The 18,670-nt window shown below is 42.3% G+C and overlaps 1 protein-coding gene across 1 annotated transcript in view; it reads left to right on the top strand.

The window, feature by feature from the left end:
- Positions 1-10,337, top strand: part of PIK3C3 (phosphatidylinositol 3-kinase catalytic subunit type 3) — a 257,560-nt gene extending 247,223 nt beyond the window's left edge. The window contains exon 26 of the mRNA XM_069747182.1: positions 9,432-10,337. Within this exon, the coding sequence (XP_069603283.1) occupies positions 9,432-9,446 (15 nt within the window). The 3' untranslated portion in view covers positions 9,447-10,337. The remainder of the gene's footprint in view (positions 1-9,431) is intronic.
- The last annotated feature ends 8,333 nt before the right edge of the window (positions 10,338-18,670 follow it).

Raw genomic sequence — 18,670 nt, 5'->3', positions numbered from 1 at the left:
TTCCTGAGCACCCTTATCTGTCCGTTCCTGAGCTGATGTAAGAGCACAGACCACATCAAAGTCCAAAGTGCCAGAAAACAGGGTAAAAGCCAAATGGTGAAAACATTTTTAATGAAACCAACTGCGAAATTGATTTATATATATATTTTTTGTTAAAGGGAGTCTGTCAGTAGAATCGACCCTCTTGAGCCGTCTATACGGGCACACGGGTCATAGGAAGCTGGATGAAATGACACCCTGATATTTGTAATTCGAGGAATGGTTCCTGAGGAATCCACATTAATCTTGTATGCAAATGAGCTGAAAAGTAGTAGGATCTTCCCTAAATTCTGCCTCCGACCTTTTCAGCTCATCATTTTATTCAGCTTCCTATGACCTACTTGCCCTTATAGGTGGTTAATCCCACTGACAGAATCCCTTTAAGGAAGAGGGAAAAAAAAGTTCTCTTTAATAATTATTGAAAGGGACCCTGCAGTATTTTACCCCCGAAACTATATTCACATGTAGATGAGCCCAGCCAGTGCCCTCACGTGTTCCTCCATAAGGCCTCCTTCAGACGCCCAATGTACAAGCTGTGGATTCTATGGATATAACTCGTACCTGTCATCGTCTATGGGGACTCTCACGTATCCGTGATTTCTCCCTCCGTCACTCCAGCTCTATTCCACATCCAGATCCAATGCCTTCGCTTGATTGATTGCTCCTTTGCCGGAAGTCGGGTTTGTCATTAAGTGTGTCGGTAGCCTAAACTTATGGGGCTTAAATAGATTGTTCATTTGGCACATTTACTGTTCATCACTCTCTGAATGGGGTAGTTGGTGGGCATCCTGCACGGGAGGTGGGGGGCGTAGGGTCCCGAGCAATCCTGCTGGTCTCAGCAACGGTCCACTTGTATGAAGCATGCGAGGACCCTCATTTCCAGCACTGCATCCCCCCATCACCTTCATATGACCATTAGTTTATTGCGGATCCCAAACTCTATTTCACCCCGGACGTTCAGCAATTACTGAGCTGTAGATCCTTTAACATCTAGATCCGCTCGTGTCCTTCACCAGTGCCGCGACTCACCGCTCGGATCCTGAGCGGAATATTAACAATGTGCCAAATAACCGCTACCCCCATGAGCGGATGGCGGCGGCAGGATCTTATTTCTTTCTCTCATTTTAATGACTTGTTTTGCTGTGATTATTAGACGCGGAGAAGAAGCAGCCTCGTCCCAGCCTCATTAGATTCCGCTATGCACTTTCATTAGTGATTGTGGGTTTTCTGTAATGACGAGTCTTCAGGAAGTCATCGTTTAGAGGATAAGGCTGAATGTGATGTACGAGGTGACCACATTTATTCTGGGAAATGGGAAATTTACAGCACATCACCGTCATCTTATTAATAGGAATGTGAGGATGACGGCCACCAAGCCGCTGCCGCCTCCACTAGATGGCAGGTTTTCCTCCATCCGGCGGGCAGTGAAAATGTCTTCATGATTCCCTATATACCTGTGACCTATATACAGTGCGACGTCTTCACATAATAATCATCCGTAATTCTCATTGGAATGTGCACAGTAGATTCAGACCGAAGGCAGCAAAACCACAAAGGGGCACAAGGGTAATAGCACATGTGAGACAGAACAGTGTCTTCCAATGAGCGGGTATTATACCTTGTCAGGAGTTCATTTGTGTAATCCCCAGCCTTTTCGGAAAGTGTAGCCATCAGGTGTGCTTTGCAGAGGCAGTGTTGACACACCATTCTATACAGTGCTGAGCCATATTCCACAACTGTTCCAAGCCGGAATATGGCAAGAATCGCTCAGCTAAGTAGATGAAATGACCGTATATCCTTACTTTCAAGCCAATCTTGAAAATTGCTAGAACCTTGAAGGTATCCTTAAGAACAATAATAAGAGTTGGGAAAAGTTGCTGTTGGCTAGATTGTTTGGGCAACAGCTTACTATTGTGTGTCGGAGCTTAAGACCGTGACGGGAGCATTACATACTAAGAAGTGAGGAAAAGGAAGTTCATGCACTTGTAGTGCTGGCAGAATGCTGATGAAGAGAAAATGCTCACTTGAAAAGACTGGATGGGAAGTTAAGCCGTATTAACATTTTGTATTGGATGCGGGCAGCAAGTCCCTTGTCATTCTTGTGTAATAGTGCAGACTTGTCTAAAATTTAATTAAACAATGTCTAAATGTGGTTTAATCGTTGAGTCACAAATTTGTGTCATTCAGTTTCTGCCAAGAAGACTCCCCCCTCCCCATACTCCTTCATTAATCCCTCTGCCAAGGCTTTGTTAGAACATTGGCATCCAGTCTGCAGTGCATTTTCTTTGCCCATGTGCCCTAGATTGCAGCTCAGGATATAGTGCAGTCATAAAATCTGCCATCAAGACTGCGAGAGTCGGAGGAAGCAGCCAGTCGGTGCATGACAAATCTGCTTAAACGTATGCTTTGTGGACTGTTGTGTGGCAGCGGGACAGCTTACCGATTACTACTTTCTTCAGCCCAGTTTTATTGCTTTTAATTTTCGAGCTACTTCTATGGACTGCAGGAATCTTTTATTTGGCTAAATGAAAAAAAAAAAGTGAAAAACTGGGTCATGAAAGGAAATGTACGAACCCAGAAATAAGAGTTATTTTTTTAATGTTTTACTGTGAAAATTAGCGTGCACTTCTTGCAGGTAAAAATCTGTAATTTTTTGCCCTTGAAATTTTATGTAATTTATTATCCATGAAGTATACACATTTAAAAAGTAACTAAACTTTTGTTGAAATTTTTTTATATAATCTGTGAGCCCTTTAATTCTATGCAGGTCGTTGGGGGTCTGGGTCTTAAAACCCACTGCTCGCTCAAGACTCCAGACTGAGCATGCGTACAGTGGAGTTCTAAGAGGTGTTGTGAGCAATCGGTGGGAATCTCAGGACCTGGACCCCACCCACCAATCTCCGCATCATTTAATGGCCTACCCAAAGAAAATCAACATAAGTCTAGTTACTGTTTGACAAGGAAAGCAAAGATTTCAATAATGGTACTAATTTTGGAAATTATTTTATTTATTTTTGTTAGTTACTATATGGTGGTCAAAAAAACATTTTTTACTTAATCTTTTTATCTAAAATAGTTTAGCCATTGTTAGCGTATTTTTCTTCACATTAAGTAGATTGTTAGCACCAATTATCCCACAATGAAAATGACACCTTTTTCGTAGCGATCCGATGTACCAGTCATGAGAAATCTAGTGTACACGCCAGAGTTTAGCAAATCGTGTGAAATTGTATTTGAAGAGATAAGTTTAAGGGAAAAATTCGATTTGTATCCAAAAATTTGGCTGCAAATTGAATCCGTCAGGAAGGGTGTTTTTTTTTTTTTTTTTTTTTAAGTAAAAAAAAATTCTTATACTCAACCCCTTTTGTGTTTGCTGACCGCCTCTGGTTTTCTGATCCACTATTCTACCTTCTGTCCTCTATCTACCTTCCGGCTGAGTCTCCTATTCATTGAGCCCTATGTCAGTGAAGTGACAGTATGAGGAAAAGTGAATAGAAGACGTGTCCAAAAGTAAGAGAAAATCATAGAATGTTAGAGTTGGAAGGGACCTCCAGGGTCATCCTAACCAACCCCCTGCAGGATTCACTAAACCATCTCAGACAGATGTCTGTCCGGACTCTGAGGGTTTTGAGTTGAGAAGACATAAGATTGTGAATAGAAGACCTGACTGGGGGGAAGAGAGAAGATATAAGATGGTGAATAGAAGAGCTGACCGGAAGGAAAAGAGAAGACATAATATAGTGGAGAGAAGACATAAAATAGAGAAGACCGGAAGGAAGAGAGAAGAGATAAGATGGTGAATAGAAGACCTGACCGGAAGGTAGAGAGAAGATATAAGATGGTGAATAGAAGACCTGACCGGAAGGAAGAAAGAAAGAAGATATAAGATGGTGAATAGAAGAGCTGACGGGATGGAAAAGAGAAGACATAAGATGGTGAATAGAAGACCTGACCGGAAGGTAGAGAGAAGACATAAGATGGTGAATAGAAGACCGGACCGGAAGGTAGAGAGAAGATATAAGATGGTGAATAGAAGACCTGACCGGAAGGAAAAGAGAAGACCTAAGATGGTGAATAGAAGACCTAATCGGAAGGTAGAGAGAAGAGATAAGATGGTGAATAGAAGACCTGACCGGAAGGAAGAGAGAAGACATAAGATGGTGAATAGAAGACCTGACCGGAAGGTAGAGAGAAGATATAAGATGGTGAATAGAAGACCTGACCGGAAGGAAAAGAGAAGACATAAGATGGTGAATAGAAGACCTGACCGGAAGGTAGAGAGAAGATATAAGATGGTGAATAGAAGACCTGACCGGAGGGAAAAGAGAAGACATAAGATGGTGAATAGAAGACCGGAAGGTAGAGAGAAGATATAAGATGGTGAATAGAAGACCTAACCGGAAGGAAGAGAGAAGATATAAGATGGTGACTAGAAGACCTGACCGGAAGGAAAAGAGAAGATATAAGATGGTGACTAGAAGACCTGACCGGAAGGAAAAGAGAAGATATAAGATGGTGAATAGAAGACCTGACCGGAAGGAAAAGAGAAGACATAAGATGGTGAATAGAAGACCTGACCGGAAGGTAGAGAGAAGATATAAGATGGTGAATAGAAGACCTGACCGGAGGGAAAAGAGAAGACATAAGATGGTGAATAGAAGACCGAAAGGTAGAGAGAAGATATAAGATGGTGAATAGAAGACCTAACCGGAAGGAAGAGAGAAGATATAAGATGGTGAATAGAAGACTTGACCGGAAGGAAAAGAGAAGACATAAGATGGTGAATAGAAGACCTGACCGGAAGGAAAAGAGAAGACCTAAGATGGTGAATAGAAGACCTGATCGGAAGGTAGAGAGAAGAAATAAGATGGTGAATAGAAGACCTGACCGGAAGGAAAAGAGAAGACATAAGATGGTGAATAGAAGACCTGACCGGAAGGAAAAGAGAAGACCTAAGATGGTGAATAGAAGACCTGACCGGAAGGTAGAGAGAAGATATAAGATGGTGAATAGAAGACCTGACCGGAGGGAAAAGAGAAGACATAAGATGGTGAATAGAAGACCGGAAGGTAGAGAGAAGATATAAGATGGTGAATAGAAGACCTAACCGGAAGGAAGAGAGAAGATATAAGATGGTGAATAGAAGACCTAACCGGAAGGAAGAGAGAAGATATAAGATGGTGACTAGAAGACCTGACCGGAAGGAAAAGAGAAGATATAAGATGGTGAATAGAAGACCTGACCGGAAGGAAAAGAGAAGACATAAGATGGTGAATAGAAGACCGGAAGGTAGAGAGAAGATATAAGATGGTGAATAGAAGACCTAACCGGAAGGAAGAGAGAAGATATAAGATGGTGAATAGAAGGCCTGACGTGAAGGAAAAGATAAGATATAAGATGGTGAATAGAAGACATAAAATAGTGAATGGAAGACCTGACCGGAAGGAAAAGAGAAGACATAAGATCGTGAATAGAAGACCTGACCGGAAGGAAGAGAGATAATATAAGATGGTGAATAGAAGACCTGACCGGAAGGAAGAAAGACACAATATAGTAGACAGAAGACATAAGATAGAGAATAGAAGATGTGACCAGAAGGAAGAGAGCAGACCTAAAATAGTGGATAGAAGGTTCACGGAGGGCGGAGAAGAGGTTAGTATAAGATTTCTGCTGACAACTCCATCCAACCCACTAAAATCTGACAAATTTATGGTCATGCAGCTGCCATTTTGCTGGATGTTCCCAAAAAAAAAAATCGGATTCTGAATTCTAAAATAGAAAGTGAATTGGAATTGCCTGAAGTGATTTACTCATCTTTATTAGAAGCCTTGTGGAAATCAGGCAGAAGGTGCACTTGGGGCGTGGTAATGCCGTCCAGGGAGGAGCAGCTGACCTCCCACCACTTGTCAGCGGTGGATCCCATACTATCAGCCTCCAGCTCTATAGCAGAAGCGTCACCCTGTAATGTTGCCTCCGATGACGAGCCTGGCTCTGACCACATCCTCGGTGTACTGCGCATAAACCAAGAACGTACAGGAAGTGTCAGTCTGTTGTGAGCGCTCTGGAGGGTTAAACATCCCCAGAAAATTCTTGTTCTCGTTATTTAAAGAAAATCTCTTTTTCTGACCGCAGATTCTAAGTTTAACTTCCACATGAATGATGCATTACTCTAACAATCACTCTTCACCTCCCAATTTGCTGCCCCGGCGGGTAGGTATAAATGACAGCTCCCTTGAGGACGGTTTTCATCTGATATCGTGTTTGTCTGCTCCTCTAGATAAACCCAGTAATGGCTTCAGTAGAAAACAAAATAAAATAAAATGACCTTTTAGAGAGGATCTGATTTTCTTATCTGTGTTAGGAGGACACGTTGATCTGCTATTATGTTGAAGGGTACAAAGGTCTAATTTAGCAAACTTCAGAGAAATGTCTGCCCTCAGGGGCTTAAAAATGAATCTTGTGCAGTCGAGGGGTCACTATAGTCCATTATCAGAGGATTTTTGGCTTTTCCATCCATACTACTACAAATAACTTATGTAACAGTGTGTCTTACAGCACAGATCTCCTGCAGAAATGCCCAATATCAAATATTTTGTAAAATTAACTGTGTCGAGGTACATATAGGGGTACCTGATCAGATGGTTGGGAGAATTGTTGAAGGTCTGATGGCCCCCCATACACCTAATGTGTGGGGGCCCCCAACTCTTCACAGACTACTACAGATAGTGTCGGGGAAGATAAAGTGCCATCAAAAGTGTGTGCCAACCACTTACTCTGTATCTCCCATTGAAAGCACATGCATGATAAGGTGTCACTGTAGGGACCCCCTTTATTTCACAATAACGGGGGTCCCAATGAATCCTGCGTGATTAGATAGTGAGCATGTGCGACCGCTGCTTCATTCCGTCAATAGATGCTGCTCATACATGCGCACTATTGCCTTATTTAAATGAGACTTTCAAACCCCCATTCTTGGTTATGGTGGAGGATTTTAGGAGTCGAATTCCCAGCGATTATATAGTTATCAGTCGTGTGTATGATAAATGTACTTTAGCTGAAAGAATAGATATATAGATGACAGATGGAGCCCCACTTTAAAGGGAATCTGTCATCAAGGCTTTGCTACACCATCTAAGTGTAGCATGAGGTTGGGGCAGAGACCCCTGATTCCATTGATGTGTCACTTACTGGGCCGATTGCTTGTTTTTATTTTTCGTAAAATAAGTTTTATCTGATGCAGATCTACCAGTTCTCTGACTACTGAGCTCTATATACCCAAAACCCCTCAACACCACTGATTGTAGTGGTCTGTGTACACTGTGCATAGACGTAAAGCTGCCAATCAATCATGTGGGCGTGGTTGGACTACATGACAGCAGGTTTACTAGTCCTCTAGTGATCTCTTGCTGATAAAATAGGAGCTTTATCAAAACTAAACTCATAGAAAATCTTAAAAATTCTTGATGTCACTCATATCCCCCCTCCATCTGAATGAGGCTTTAAAGGGGTTATCTAGGAGTAAATTATTTTTTTTTTTTTTTACTATGAGCCAAAAAGACTAATAGCATTACCTGCCTGTTATATCCGGCTCCGAACAGTTACTGAACGCTCCTGCTGGCAATTGAGCTTCACATCAATAGAGCAGTAGGGATAAGCAAACCTGAACTGTAAAGTTCTTGGTCCATACCGGACACCTGGCGTCCCGTACCGAACCCCTGAGCACTGACTTCTTACTGTGCATCCATGTTACTGTTTGTGTTCGGCATACTAATAAAGCTTGTTGAAAGGCTGAAGTGCAGCAAATGGATGCACTGTTTCTAGGGCAGCTGAGGGTTGGTCTTATTAGGATGGGAAGGGGCCAATATCTGTGGCCTTTCCCAGCCTATTGTCAGCCCCCAACTGTCTGCTTTGCTTTGGATAGTTATTAAAAATAGGAGAAACCCACATAAGTTTTATTTTTAGGTTTCCCCAAAGCAGAAATCTGGGGGCTGATATTAATAGACTGGGAAGCTCCATGGATATTGGCCCATCCCCAGCATAAGACCAGCTGTCTGCTTTCCCTTGGCTGGTTATATATGAGCATGGAGAGTCTCCCTTAATTCTGTCTAAAACATAACCTTTATTATTTCCATAGTATAAATTATATATATATACCGTGTATATATATATATATATATATATATATACACACACACACACACACACACACACACACACACACACACACACACACACACATATATATATGTGTATATATATAATGGGCCCCATATATTGCTCTATACAGTATATAATTGCCCCATAAACTCCATACAATATATAATGGCCCCCATATATTGATCTATATAGTTCTCTGTACAGTATATTATGGACCCCATAAAAGCTGCCTTTCCTATTTTTTTTTTTGCTGTCTGCGGATCCGGTCTCCTCAGCGTCTCCTGACTCTCTGCCAGAGCTTAGCACAGAGGGTGTGCCATAGTGACGCCATCGTGCCCTTTGCCCTGAGACGTCACAGCGTCTAAAGATGCTGAATACACTTGGAACTTCGGGGATAGGGAAAGGTGCGTATTTGATGTGGGGGGAGGACCCAGAGACAGCACTGGTACCGAGCTTACCCAACTCATGGGCCTCATAGCATGCCGGTGTTCCCGATGGCGATTCCCCAGGACTCCAGCACTTGCTTGGGTGCGGCGAGTGGTGACGCCGGGCCTGGTTGTCTCAGCGGGTCAGGTCAGGGTGCTCGCACCCCTGCTTCCTGGACTTTTAAAGGACCCGTGTCTCTAAAAACTTCTTTTTTTTTTCCATCGTCTTGTCTCACTTTATCAGGCGGCGGGCCCACTGGGAAATTCACTGGTACCCCGCCAGGCCAGTCTGACCCTATTAGCAACTACTTGCCCGTTAAGGCGTAAGAACTAAAATGGTCCCTGATAATCCCTTTAATATGCATCTAGACGAGCAAATTTCTGCCCATAAGTGAGCACTGATTGCCTTTATACAAGTCGAACTGCACTTGTTCATGGGCATGAAGCCGGTTCTCATGCATCGTTTGCCACCTTTAATTGTACCTAAGTGGCGGTCTTACATAAATTCAGTATAATAATGATACATGGCACTGTGATCTGTGTAATTAATCTCTGTGTGTATTCTCAAGCCGGGTAGTATTATGAATTCACAGAAAGGGAAAAAAAAAATCAGTTTACACGGCCGTATAAATCACACATTAAATTGCATTTCTCAAAAGGTTCTTTCGGAAAAGGTCAATAAATGAATTTCCCTTTCGGATTATTAAAGCTCTTTAAAATTGAGACTAGAAGTCATTTACAGCCTATTTGTGGAGGTAATGGATGATCATTTCCTGAATTTTATTATATATATATATTTTTTTTTTACAGTACTGGAGAAGATAGAGGCAAATTTTTGACTGCTCGGTGGAACACGAAGCATCCAAATCCAGAAGGAAAATTATAAAAAAAAACAGCAATGTCATGTCCGACTATGGCGATACTGTCCTGTGCGTCGGAGCAGAATAGAGAACCAGTCGCTCAACGCTCATATACAGCATCGGACTTTTACAGATCTGTCTGTCTGTCCTGCCGAAGAGAATGAGCGGGAGAAATACTGAAGTTGTTTACGATCAATTCAAGGCATAAAACGGAGACAGAGGCAAAAAAGGAATCATTGTCATTAAAAAAAAAAAATTATTAAAAGATTTTTTTTTGTTTTTTTAATATTTGTTTATTTTTTCTAAATGCATTATTTTTTTTTCACTCAACCGTGATGATCGGCTCGGCTCGCCCCAGGCAGTGATGATATCCTAAGATAATTTACAGTATGACCCATCGAGATCACTTATCCGTTAATGGGCGCCATTAAATATTAACAAGTGGCGGTCGTAAAGCTGTAGAATGTGATGTTTATGTAAATAAGAAATATGCTGCAGCTATCGGGGAGCCATCCGCGAGGACGACAGACGTCATAAATTCTGGATATTGTCCTAAATGGTGATCACTTCTCCGTTCGCTTTTATCCGAAGGAAAACAGAGTCCTACTCTTTACTAAAAGGTGCATTTATTCTCTTAAAGTAACATTTCGACATTTAATTTCCGAGCGAATGCTGAACACCCTATTTCTAGGCATTGGAAGAGAAATCGTAGGCAATAATTGTGGTCACTCCAGCTCTACAATCCATGAACGTTGAAATTGTGTCATCTGTACGGTGCAACTTCTGGCAAAAGTGTCTGCATTTAAAGGACTCTGTAACTAAAAACAAAAACAATAAAAAACAAAACAAAAACTAGTGTATCTCTGTAACAGTTATTTCATAGCGTCGCTCCATCTGGAAACTGTAAATTCTCTACTTGTTGAATGGACCACTCCCCTGCTTACTAATGTCTTGCGTGCCAGTGGGTGGTGCAGTCCGAATCTATTGATGGTCGTTCTACTCGCCTGAGATGTGCAGCATCTGAGGAATCCCAGTTACACTCAAGTTGGCCACATCCGGCGATCTCGTCAGCTTCATAGCAAAGGGCTCCTAAGCATCGCTCTCCTTTCCTTGAAGATCGTCCACTGCTGGTAGACAGCAGAGGTGGCCAGTAACTTGGGACAACAAGCAGTAAACAATACAAGTATAATACCTCGGAGAGGATTTTTCAAAACAAGTAAATGCCGAAGGTCTTTACAAGCACTTTGCAATTTTATCTAATGAAGAGAAGACAAGCCCTTTTAAGATGAATCCATCAATCTCTCCTGATGTATCACATTTGCAAAATGTGTGAAACATCCTTAAAACTTCAGTTTTGGATTTTTTTTTGTGATGTTCTTCCTGGAAATGTATAAATTGACGACTGGATGTTGCCATTCTCCTTTTCAGAGTTGGGGTGACCTAACTTGGTATGACACTGTTAGTGCTAATGGCGTCAGGTCACTTTGTACAGACAAAAAGCACCGTTTGTGTACATTTCCTGGAGGAGTCACAGAAGGGAGGCACAATGCACGTTTTACAAAAGAATGCTTTAGAATTCATGGTAAATGCAGGTATTTACTAAAACGAGCAAGTCAGGATTGGCGATCGGTCCTTTTAAAATGTGCCACGGGCATATAAAGATTTCATTATATAAAAGCTAAAGAAGTAACAATCATTTATCATGCCGGTCCCCGAACTAAAGCTTCGGCTGACAGATGCATATAGTCATCATTTAGAGCTCCTTCTAGATTGAAAACGATTTGGAAATGGCCTTAAAGTATTGGTACATCATGGAAACCAAAGTCACAAACTTCTAATCTCAGTAGTGCCAGTAATTTTAAATCTTATCATAGAATGATAGAGTTGGACAAGACCTCCTGGGTCATCTGGTCCAACCCCCTGCTCAATGCAGGACTCACTAAGTTAAGCAAGGGTTGGACCAGATGACCTTGGAGTTCCCTTCCAATTCTACCATTCTACCATAAGTTGATAAGTGTTAGAAAACACCAGTGATTGTCTTACCGCTGTCTCTAGCATCATGTCCTCCCTCTATCTGAAACTAAACCTGTCAAAAACTGAACTCCTCGTGTTTTCTCCCTCTACTAACCTACCTTTGCCTGACATTGCCATCTCCGTTTGCGGTTCCACCATTACTCCAAAGCAACATGCCCGCTGCCTTGGGGTCATCCTTGATTCTGACCTTTCATTCACCCCCCACATCCGATCACTGGCTCGCTCTTCTTACCTGCATCTCAAAAACATTTCTAGAATTCGCCCTTTTCTTACTTTCGACTCTGCAAAAACTCTTACTGTTTCACTTATTCATTCTCGTCTGGACTATTGTAACTCTCTACTAATCGGCCTCCCTCTTACCAAACTCTCCCCGCTCCAATCTGTCCTGAATGCTGCTGCCAGGATCATATTCCTCACCAACCGTTACACCGATGCCTCTACCTTGTGCCAGTCATTACACTGGTTACCCATCCACTCAAGAATCCAGTACAAAACTACTACCCTCATCCACAAAGCACTCCATGGCTCAGCACCACCCTACATCTCCTCTCTGGTCTCAGTCTACCACCCTACCCGTGCCCTCCGCTCCGCTGATGACCTCAGGTTAGCATCCTCAATAATCAGAACCTCCCACTCCCGTCTCCAAGACTTTACACGTGCTGCGCCGATTCTTTGGAATGCACTACCTAGGATAATACGATTAATCCCCAATCCCCACAGTTTTAAGCGTGCCCTAAAAACTCATTTGTTCAGACTGGCCTACCGCCTCAATGCATTAACCTAACGATCCCTGTGTGGCCTATATTAAAAAAAAAAAAAAAAAAAAAAAATTAATTAACTGGTTCATGCAGCTTTACATGAACACCCAAGCCTTACACTATGGCTGGTCCGAATAACTATAGCAATTGTTACCATCCACCTCTCGTGTCTCCCCTTTTCCTCATAGTTTGTAAGCTTACGAGCAGGGCCCTCACTCCTCTTGGTATCTGTTTTGAACTGTATTTCTGTTATGCTGTAATGTCTATTGTATGTACAAGTCCCCTCTATAATTTGTAAAGCGCTGCGGAATATGTTGGCGCTATATAAATAAAAATTATTATTATTATTATATGGATGGCGAGACCACATAGTTGTTTTGATTGTAATGATGTAAAGCTTATAATGAGAGCTCTATCGAAATGTCCTGGGAGATTGGCCTACCACCTACTTGAGGCCTCACCAGCAGATTTGGATGTAAATGAAGAACGAAAAGCATCCATCAGCGGTTTCAGGCAATCACTTTATGCCTTCATACACACTAGATACCTGTCGGCCAGCAGCTATCTCCCAACTCCCTCAACTGAGTGTTCCTGTGATCTCTGAGAGACTCCTTTTGCAACAGCTTATCTCCAGGAGAGCAAAAGGATCTGCTATTGGAATTTAACTGGATCCTTCTCTGCCCCAAAATCGTGTCGAGGGAGAGTTGGATTCGGACGACTTTAGTTTAATGTCTTGTGTAGTTAAGAGCGAGTATACTCGTTGCTCGGGTGGTATCCGAGTATTTTAGTGCTCGGAGATTTAGTTTTTGTCTAAGCAGCTGCATGATCTACGGCTGCTAGCCAGCCTGAGTAAATGTGGGGGTTGCCTGGTTGCTAGGGAATCCCCACATGTCTTCAAGCTGTCTAGCAGCCGTAAATCATACAGCAGCTTAGACAAAAACTAAATCTCCGAACACTAACAAATACTCAGAGACCACCCGAGCAACGAGTATACTCGCTCATCACTAGTCTTGCGGCCTTAAGTCCATTTCCTAGTGAAAGCCATGTTTAAAAAATAAGCCCAACTGGTCTGTTGTTTAGCATGCCAGTTTTGATAAAAAGTATACTGGAGTAGGATGCACTAAATTCATTAGGTGAGCCTCATTGTGAATTTGCAAACTATCTCTTCAGAGAGAGAATTTGCTCTCAATTGAAACCTATTGGAAGTGGCAACATTAAAAGTCCAATTTCGACCCTTCAGACATATTACAGACGTGTTTCAGGAAGTTTCCTCCTCATCAGTGTAAAGCACATGATCTGATTTGGCAGGATGGGAGACCTCTGACTGTGGTCTAAGGGCTAATCTATCTCCTTATGGAGAGTGCTAATCCACTGTAAGGAGACTTAAAGGGCATGCAATACTTCTCTGACAAATTAAATGTTAGTGAATTTTGCACAACTTTTCACTGGTAAATTGCAATGCATTATACCAGTGATCAGAGTAATAAAGTATTATAGAGGGACTAAGTAAAAACATAAATACATTTGCAAATTATAAAAATATTTTTAAAAACTCAAAATAAAAAATGAATAAATACTCTACCAATAAATACATATATTTATGTAAAAACAAAAATGAATGAAACTACACATTATCGCCTGCCTCTGTAGCTACCCAAACTATAAAACTGTCACACTAGTTAACGCCTTCAGTGAACACCTTAAAAAAATTATAAAATTTAGGAAACTGTTTTTTTTTGTCATGGGGCCAAACAAAAAGTGGAATTAAATGCAATTGTTGAGTGTAAATAAAAATGGTATCTCTGAAAACTTCACCTTGTCCCACAAAAAGCTAGCAACAATATAGCTTAGTCAGTGGAGAAATAAAAAAAGTTCTCACTCTCAAACTATTTTATAGAAAAAAAATTCTTTTTGCATCACTTTATTCTGTGTAAAAGTGCCAAACCATAGAAAAAAGATATAAATGTGGAATTGCTGTAATCATACTGACCCGAAGAATAAAGCTGCCTTAGCAATTTTACCACATGGAGAACAGCATAAAAAATCCGAATAGAAAGTGATGAAAAATGGTAATGTGGCCGAAAATGGTACCAATAAAGACGTCAACTCATCCCTCAAAAATTAGCCCTCCGATGACTGTCAGCAGAAATATGGAAAAATTATAGCTCTCAGAATTTGTGTGACAGCAGCCAAACAAAAAAGAAACAATATAAATCTGGTATCACTGTAATCGCACTGACCCAAAGAATAAAGTCTTCTAATAACTTATACTGCATGAGGAACGGTGTACAAAATAAATAACAATTCTTCACCTGCTGTTGATTTGTTTATTCTACCTCCCAGAGATCGCAGTAAGGCTTGACCCACATTTATCCTGCACACTACGCTGAGCACTTACACTGGGGTTTCCATGTAAATCTCTGAATTACTTGATTCAGACAGAACCCCTGGCGGAAGATTCCTTATAATAATTCAGATGGAAGCACTGTGTATGCTGTCTGGCCTATGATCCGGCGGTATCTGTCTTTTTAGGCGTGAATAAAGGCGCGGTTGGCCACAGTTTTGTACACCTCTAAAAAGGACACTGCTCAACAGAGGCTAAACGTAGTCCAGAGTAACTCTGCTGCTTCATTATAGTGAATGGATTCCTTGGGGGTTTCATCTGAATCACGTCATTCTGAGATTTAGATGGAAATCCCTATGTAAGTGTTCAGCGTAGAATGCTGGAAAAATGTGATCCTAAATATTATGTAAAATGTTCCCACTCGGGTTCTTCATCTGTTAATGGAAATATAGGGGATGGTCCACATTATTGCTAGTACAAAGGTTCCTCACCCCCTAAAAAAAATCTAGTGAATTCTGTGCTCTCAAATCCTACTGCCCCTCTCCCTTTTGAGCCCCACAGTGTACCTAAACCACAGTCTGCATCCATATTTGGCATTTCTGTAGAGATGAATACTCATTTAATTTATGGGGTCCATGTCTGCAGAAGTATGAGCTTGGCATAATGTTTGGGCAGATTTCAATTTTTCACAAAACAACATCCATTATTGTTTGTTTATGGAAAATACCCATAGAGTCAAAATTGTCTCTACACCTGTAGATAAATTTCCGAGGGGTGTAATTTCCAAAATGCGGTCACTTGATGGGGGATTCTGCTCTTCTAGCAGATAGGAACTCTGTATATGGAGTCTGCAAACTATTCTATGAAAAAAAGTGCTCCTTCCTTCCCAAGTTGTGCCATGTGGCTAAGCAGTACTGTACAGTCACATACAGGATATTGCCACTTTCAGCAGAAATTGTATGACAGATTTTGGTACCATTTCTACCCATTTCCCTGTGTGAAAATGGAAAATTCGGGACTAAAATGGAATTTTTGTGCCAAAAATGAAATTACTTTTGCTTGTGATGAGCAAGCACCAAAATGCTCAGATGCTCATTACTCGAACATAGGAATTCCTAATGCTCAGATGCTCCTTTCGAGTTGTGGCTATAATGGGAATCATTGGGTAATCCACAACAATTGCTGGAAAGGAAAAAAGGACAAAGGGGGTCTTATCTGGGGAAAAAATATATCAAGGACAAGGATGCCTTGCAGTGCTCACCTGATATGGTTGTGTGCACACAACCGTGAATAGAGTGTTAAGGTACCGTCACATTAAGCGACGCTGCAGCGATCTAGACAACGATCCCGATCGCTGCAGCGTCGCTGTGTGGTCGCTGGAGAGCTGTCACACAGACAGCTCTCCAGCGACCAACGATGCCGGTCCCCTGGTAACCAGGGTAAACATCGGGTTACTAAGCGCAGGGCTGCGCTTAGTAACCCGATGTTTACCCTAGTTACCAGCGTAAACGTAAAAAAAAAAAAAAAACACTACATACTTACATTCCGGTGTCTGTTCTCCGGCGCTGTGCTTTCCTGCACTGTCAGCGCCGGCCAGCCGTAAAGCAGAGCGGTGACGTCACCGCTGTGCTTTACGGCCGGCTGGCGCTCACAGCCAGTGCAGGAAAGCACAGTGCCGGAGGACAGACGTTTACGCTGGTAACCAGGGTAAACATCGGGTTACTAAGTGCGGCCCTGCGCTTAGTAACCCGATGTTTACCCTGGTTACCAGTGAAGACATCGCTGAATCGGCGTCACACACGCCGATTCAGCGATGTCTGCGGGAGTCCAGCGATGAAATAAAGTGTTGGACTTTCTGCGCCGACCAACGATGGCACAGCAGGATCCAGATCGCTGCTGCCTGTCAAACTGAACGATATCGCTATCCAGGACGCTGCAACGTCACGGATCGCTAGCGATATCGTTCAGTGTAACGGTACCTTTAGGCTGCCGTCACATTAGCAGTATTTGGTCAGTATTTTACATCAGTATTTGTAACCAAAACCAGAAGTGGGTGATAAATGCAGAAGTGGTGCATATGTTTCTATTATACTTTTCCTTTAATTGTTCCACTCCTGGTTTTGGCTTACAAATACTGATGTAAAATACTGACCAAATACTGCTAATGTGACAGCAACCTTAGACTGCTGCAGAGCCACGCGAAGACGCCGGTAATCAGAAACTAAAATCAAATGGGTTACACTGTTGTTATTACATCTCTTTCATCAGAACAAACCACGACAATGACAATCGTGGTTTGTCCTGATGAAGAAGTTGTAAATAACTGTGAAACACATTGACCTATAAACCACCTACGTTTAGATTCAACATGTGGATTCTGCATCCTATGTCATTCTGAATGGCAACTCAGTGTAACCCGTTTGCTTCCAGTTTCTGATTACCAATGAGAAATCCAAGCATTTTTCTGACAGACGCAACAAGGAGGTATGTTGGGCAGTGAAAATTTTGAAATAGATGGAAAAAATGCTGAATGGAACAAGAACAGCATGGGGAAGACACTTGAAAGCATCTCTAACTCCCAGATTGCTGCTGAGACCAATGGTGTCATACTTTTACTCCACTTTAAGGACTGACCATAAAAAATTTAAATCTAAGGCCGATATCACACTTGCGAGTGCAATGCGAGAAACTCGTGTGAATTTCTCGCATCAATACCCGGCACTGCCGCTGGCGGTTCGGACCGGAGCGTTCAGCTGCATAGAAATACATGCAGTTGTACACTCCAGTCCCGAGTGCCGGCGGCAGTGCCGGGTATTGATGCGTGAGACTTGCGTTGCACAAGTTTCTCGCATTGCACTCGCAAGTGTGACAAAGGCCTAAGAGAAATTGGGAGTTTAAAAATAGTAATTTAAGTAAACCAAAATTGAAATTTTTGTTAAAAAAATTTAAATCTCAGTGTAATTTATGAGGGAAGCAAGAACTGCCAAAAATTAGATTGAAGAAGGATTCCAATACACCTTGTATTAGACATAAAGGAGGGCCTCACACAAATTTAGTGGTACTCCTAGACTCCTAAAATCTATGTTCAAAGTGCAAAGCCTGCCAAAAATTACAAGCATGGTCATCCATACACCCTTGAAGGCACCAACTGTAGTGCCATATTCAAAGTCAGACATCCATGCTTTTCAGTTATGTGCGGAGGCTGACCAGTATACCGATGGGCATGTTGGAGCTCGTATACAACAACTGGCCTCTGCTGCTCACAAAGTCTTGCCAGCATGTGCATTGTGGGGTTCCAGCATATGGTCCAGTCGTACAAAAGTCAGTGAGCTGGTACTTGTATGCGGTGCTGCAACACTGCCAGAGCAGCATCAGCTGTAGCTCACTTGCCGAAATGGGCTCTGATGAAGCATACCTTGACCAGATGCTCTGCCAAATATGGGTAGGTTTTCAGAAACCTCTGAACTATCAAGTTAAGCACGTGGGCCAAGTAAGGTATATGTGTGTAAGCTTGCCGAGCTTCCCAGCCGCTTTCTGGTTATGGCCATTGTCATAAACGACCATGCCTGGTTGTAGGTTCAGCTGCGAGAACCACAGATCTGTGTCCTCTGTTATTTCTTAGAATAACTCTGCCGCGGTGTGCGGTTTGTCACCTAGAGAAATTTGTTCAGCAGAACCTATTGCTGCTTCACTGAGGCAGTGCTGTAGAGCTTCAGGTGGATGTGTATGACGTGCTCTGAGATACCAAATTGGAGTTGAAGGGCGAGGAGGAGCAAGATGAGGTGCACAAACTGGTATAGGAGTTGGAGGAAACCCTGATAGACATAGGGCCAGCAATCCTCTGCATCTGTAGCACATGTCTTGCCAGGGTGGGACTCCACAATGTTCACCTAGTGTGCAACCAGGAAAATGTAGCCTCCTTGCCCTGGCCATAAGCGCTAGTCCACGTTTTGGTCATTAAGTGGACAATCCCAGTAAGTGCGTTGGTAATGGCACGGGTGGTGTTCCTGGACACGTGCTAGTACAAGGCGGGGAACGCCACACTGGGAGAAA

This window comes from Ranitomeya imitator, chromosome 1 (assembly GCF_032444005.1).
Source record: "Ranitomeya imitator isolate aRanImi1 chromosome 1, aRanImi1.pri, whole genome shotgun sequence".
NCBI lineage: Eukaryota > Metazoa > Chordata > Amphibia > Anura > Dendrobatidae > Ranitomeya > Ranitomeya imitator.
Note: the sequence above shows the minus strand (reverse complement) of the source record. Positions and strands in the feature narration are given on the sequence as shown.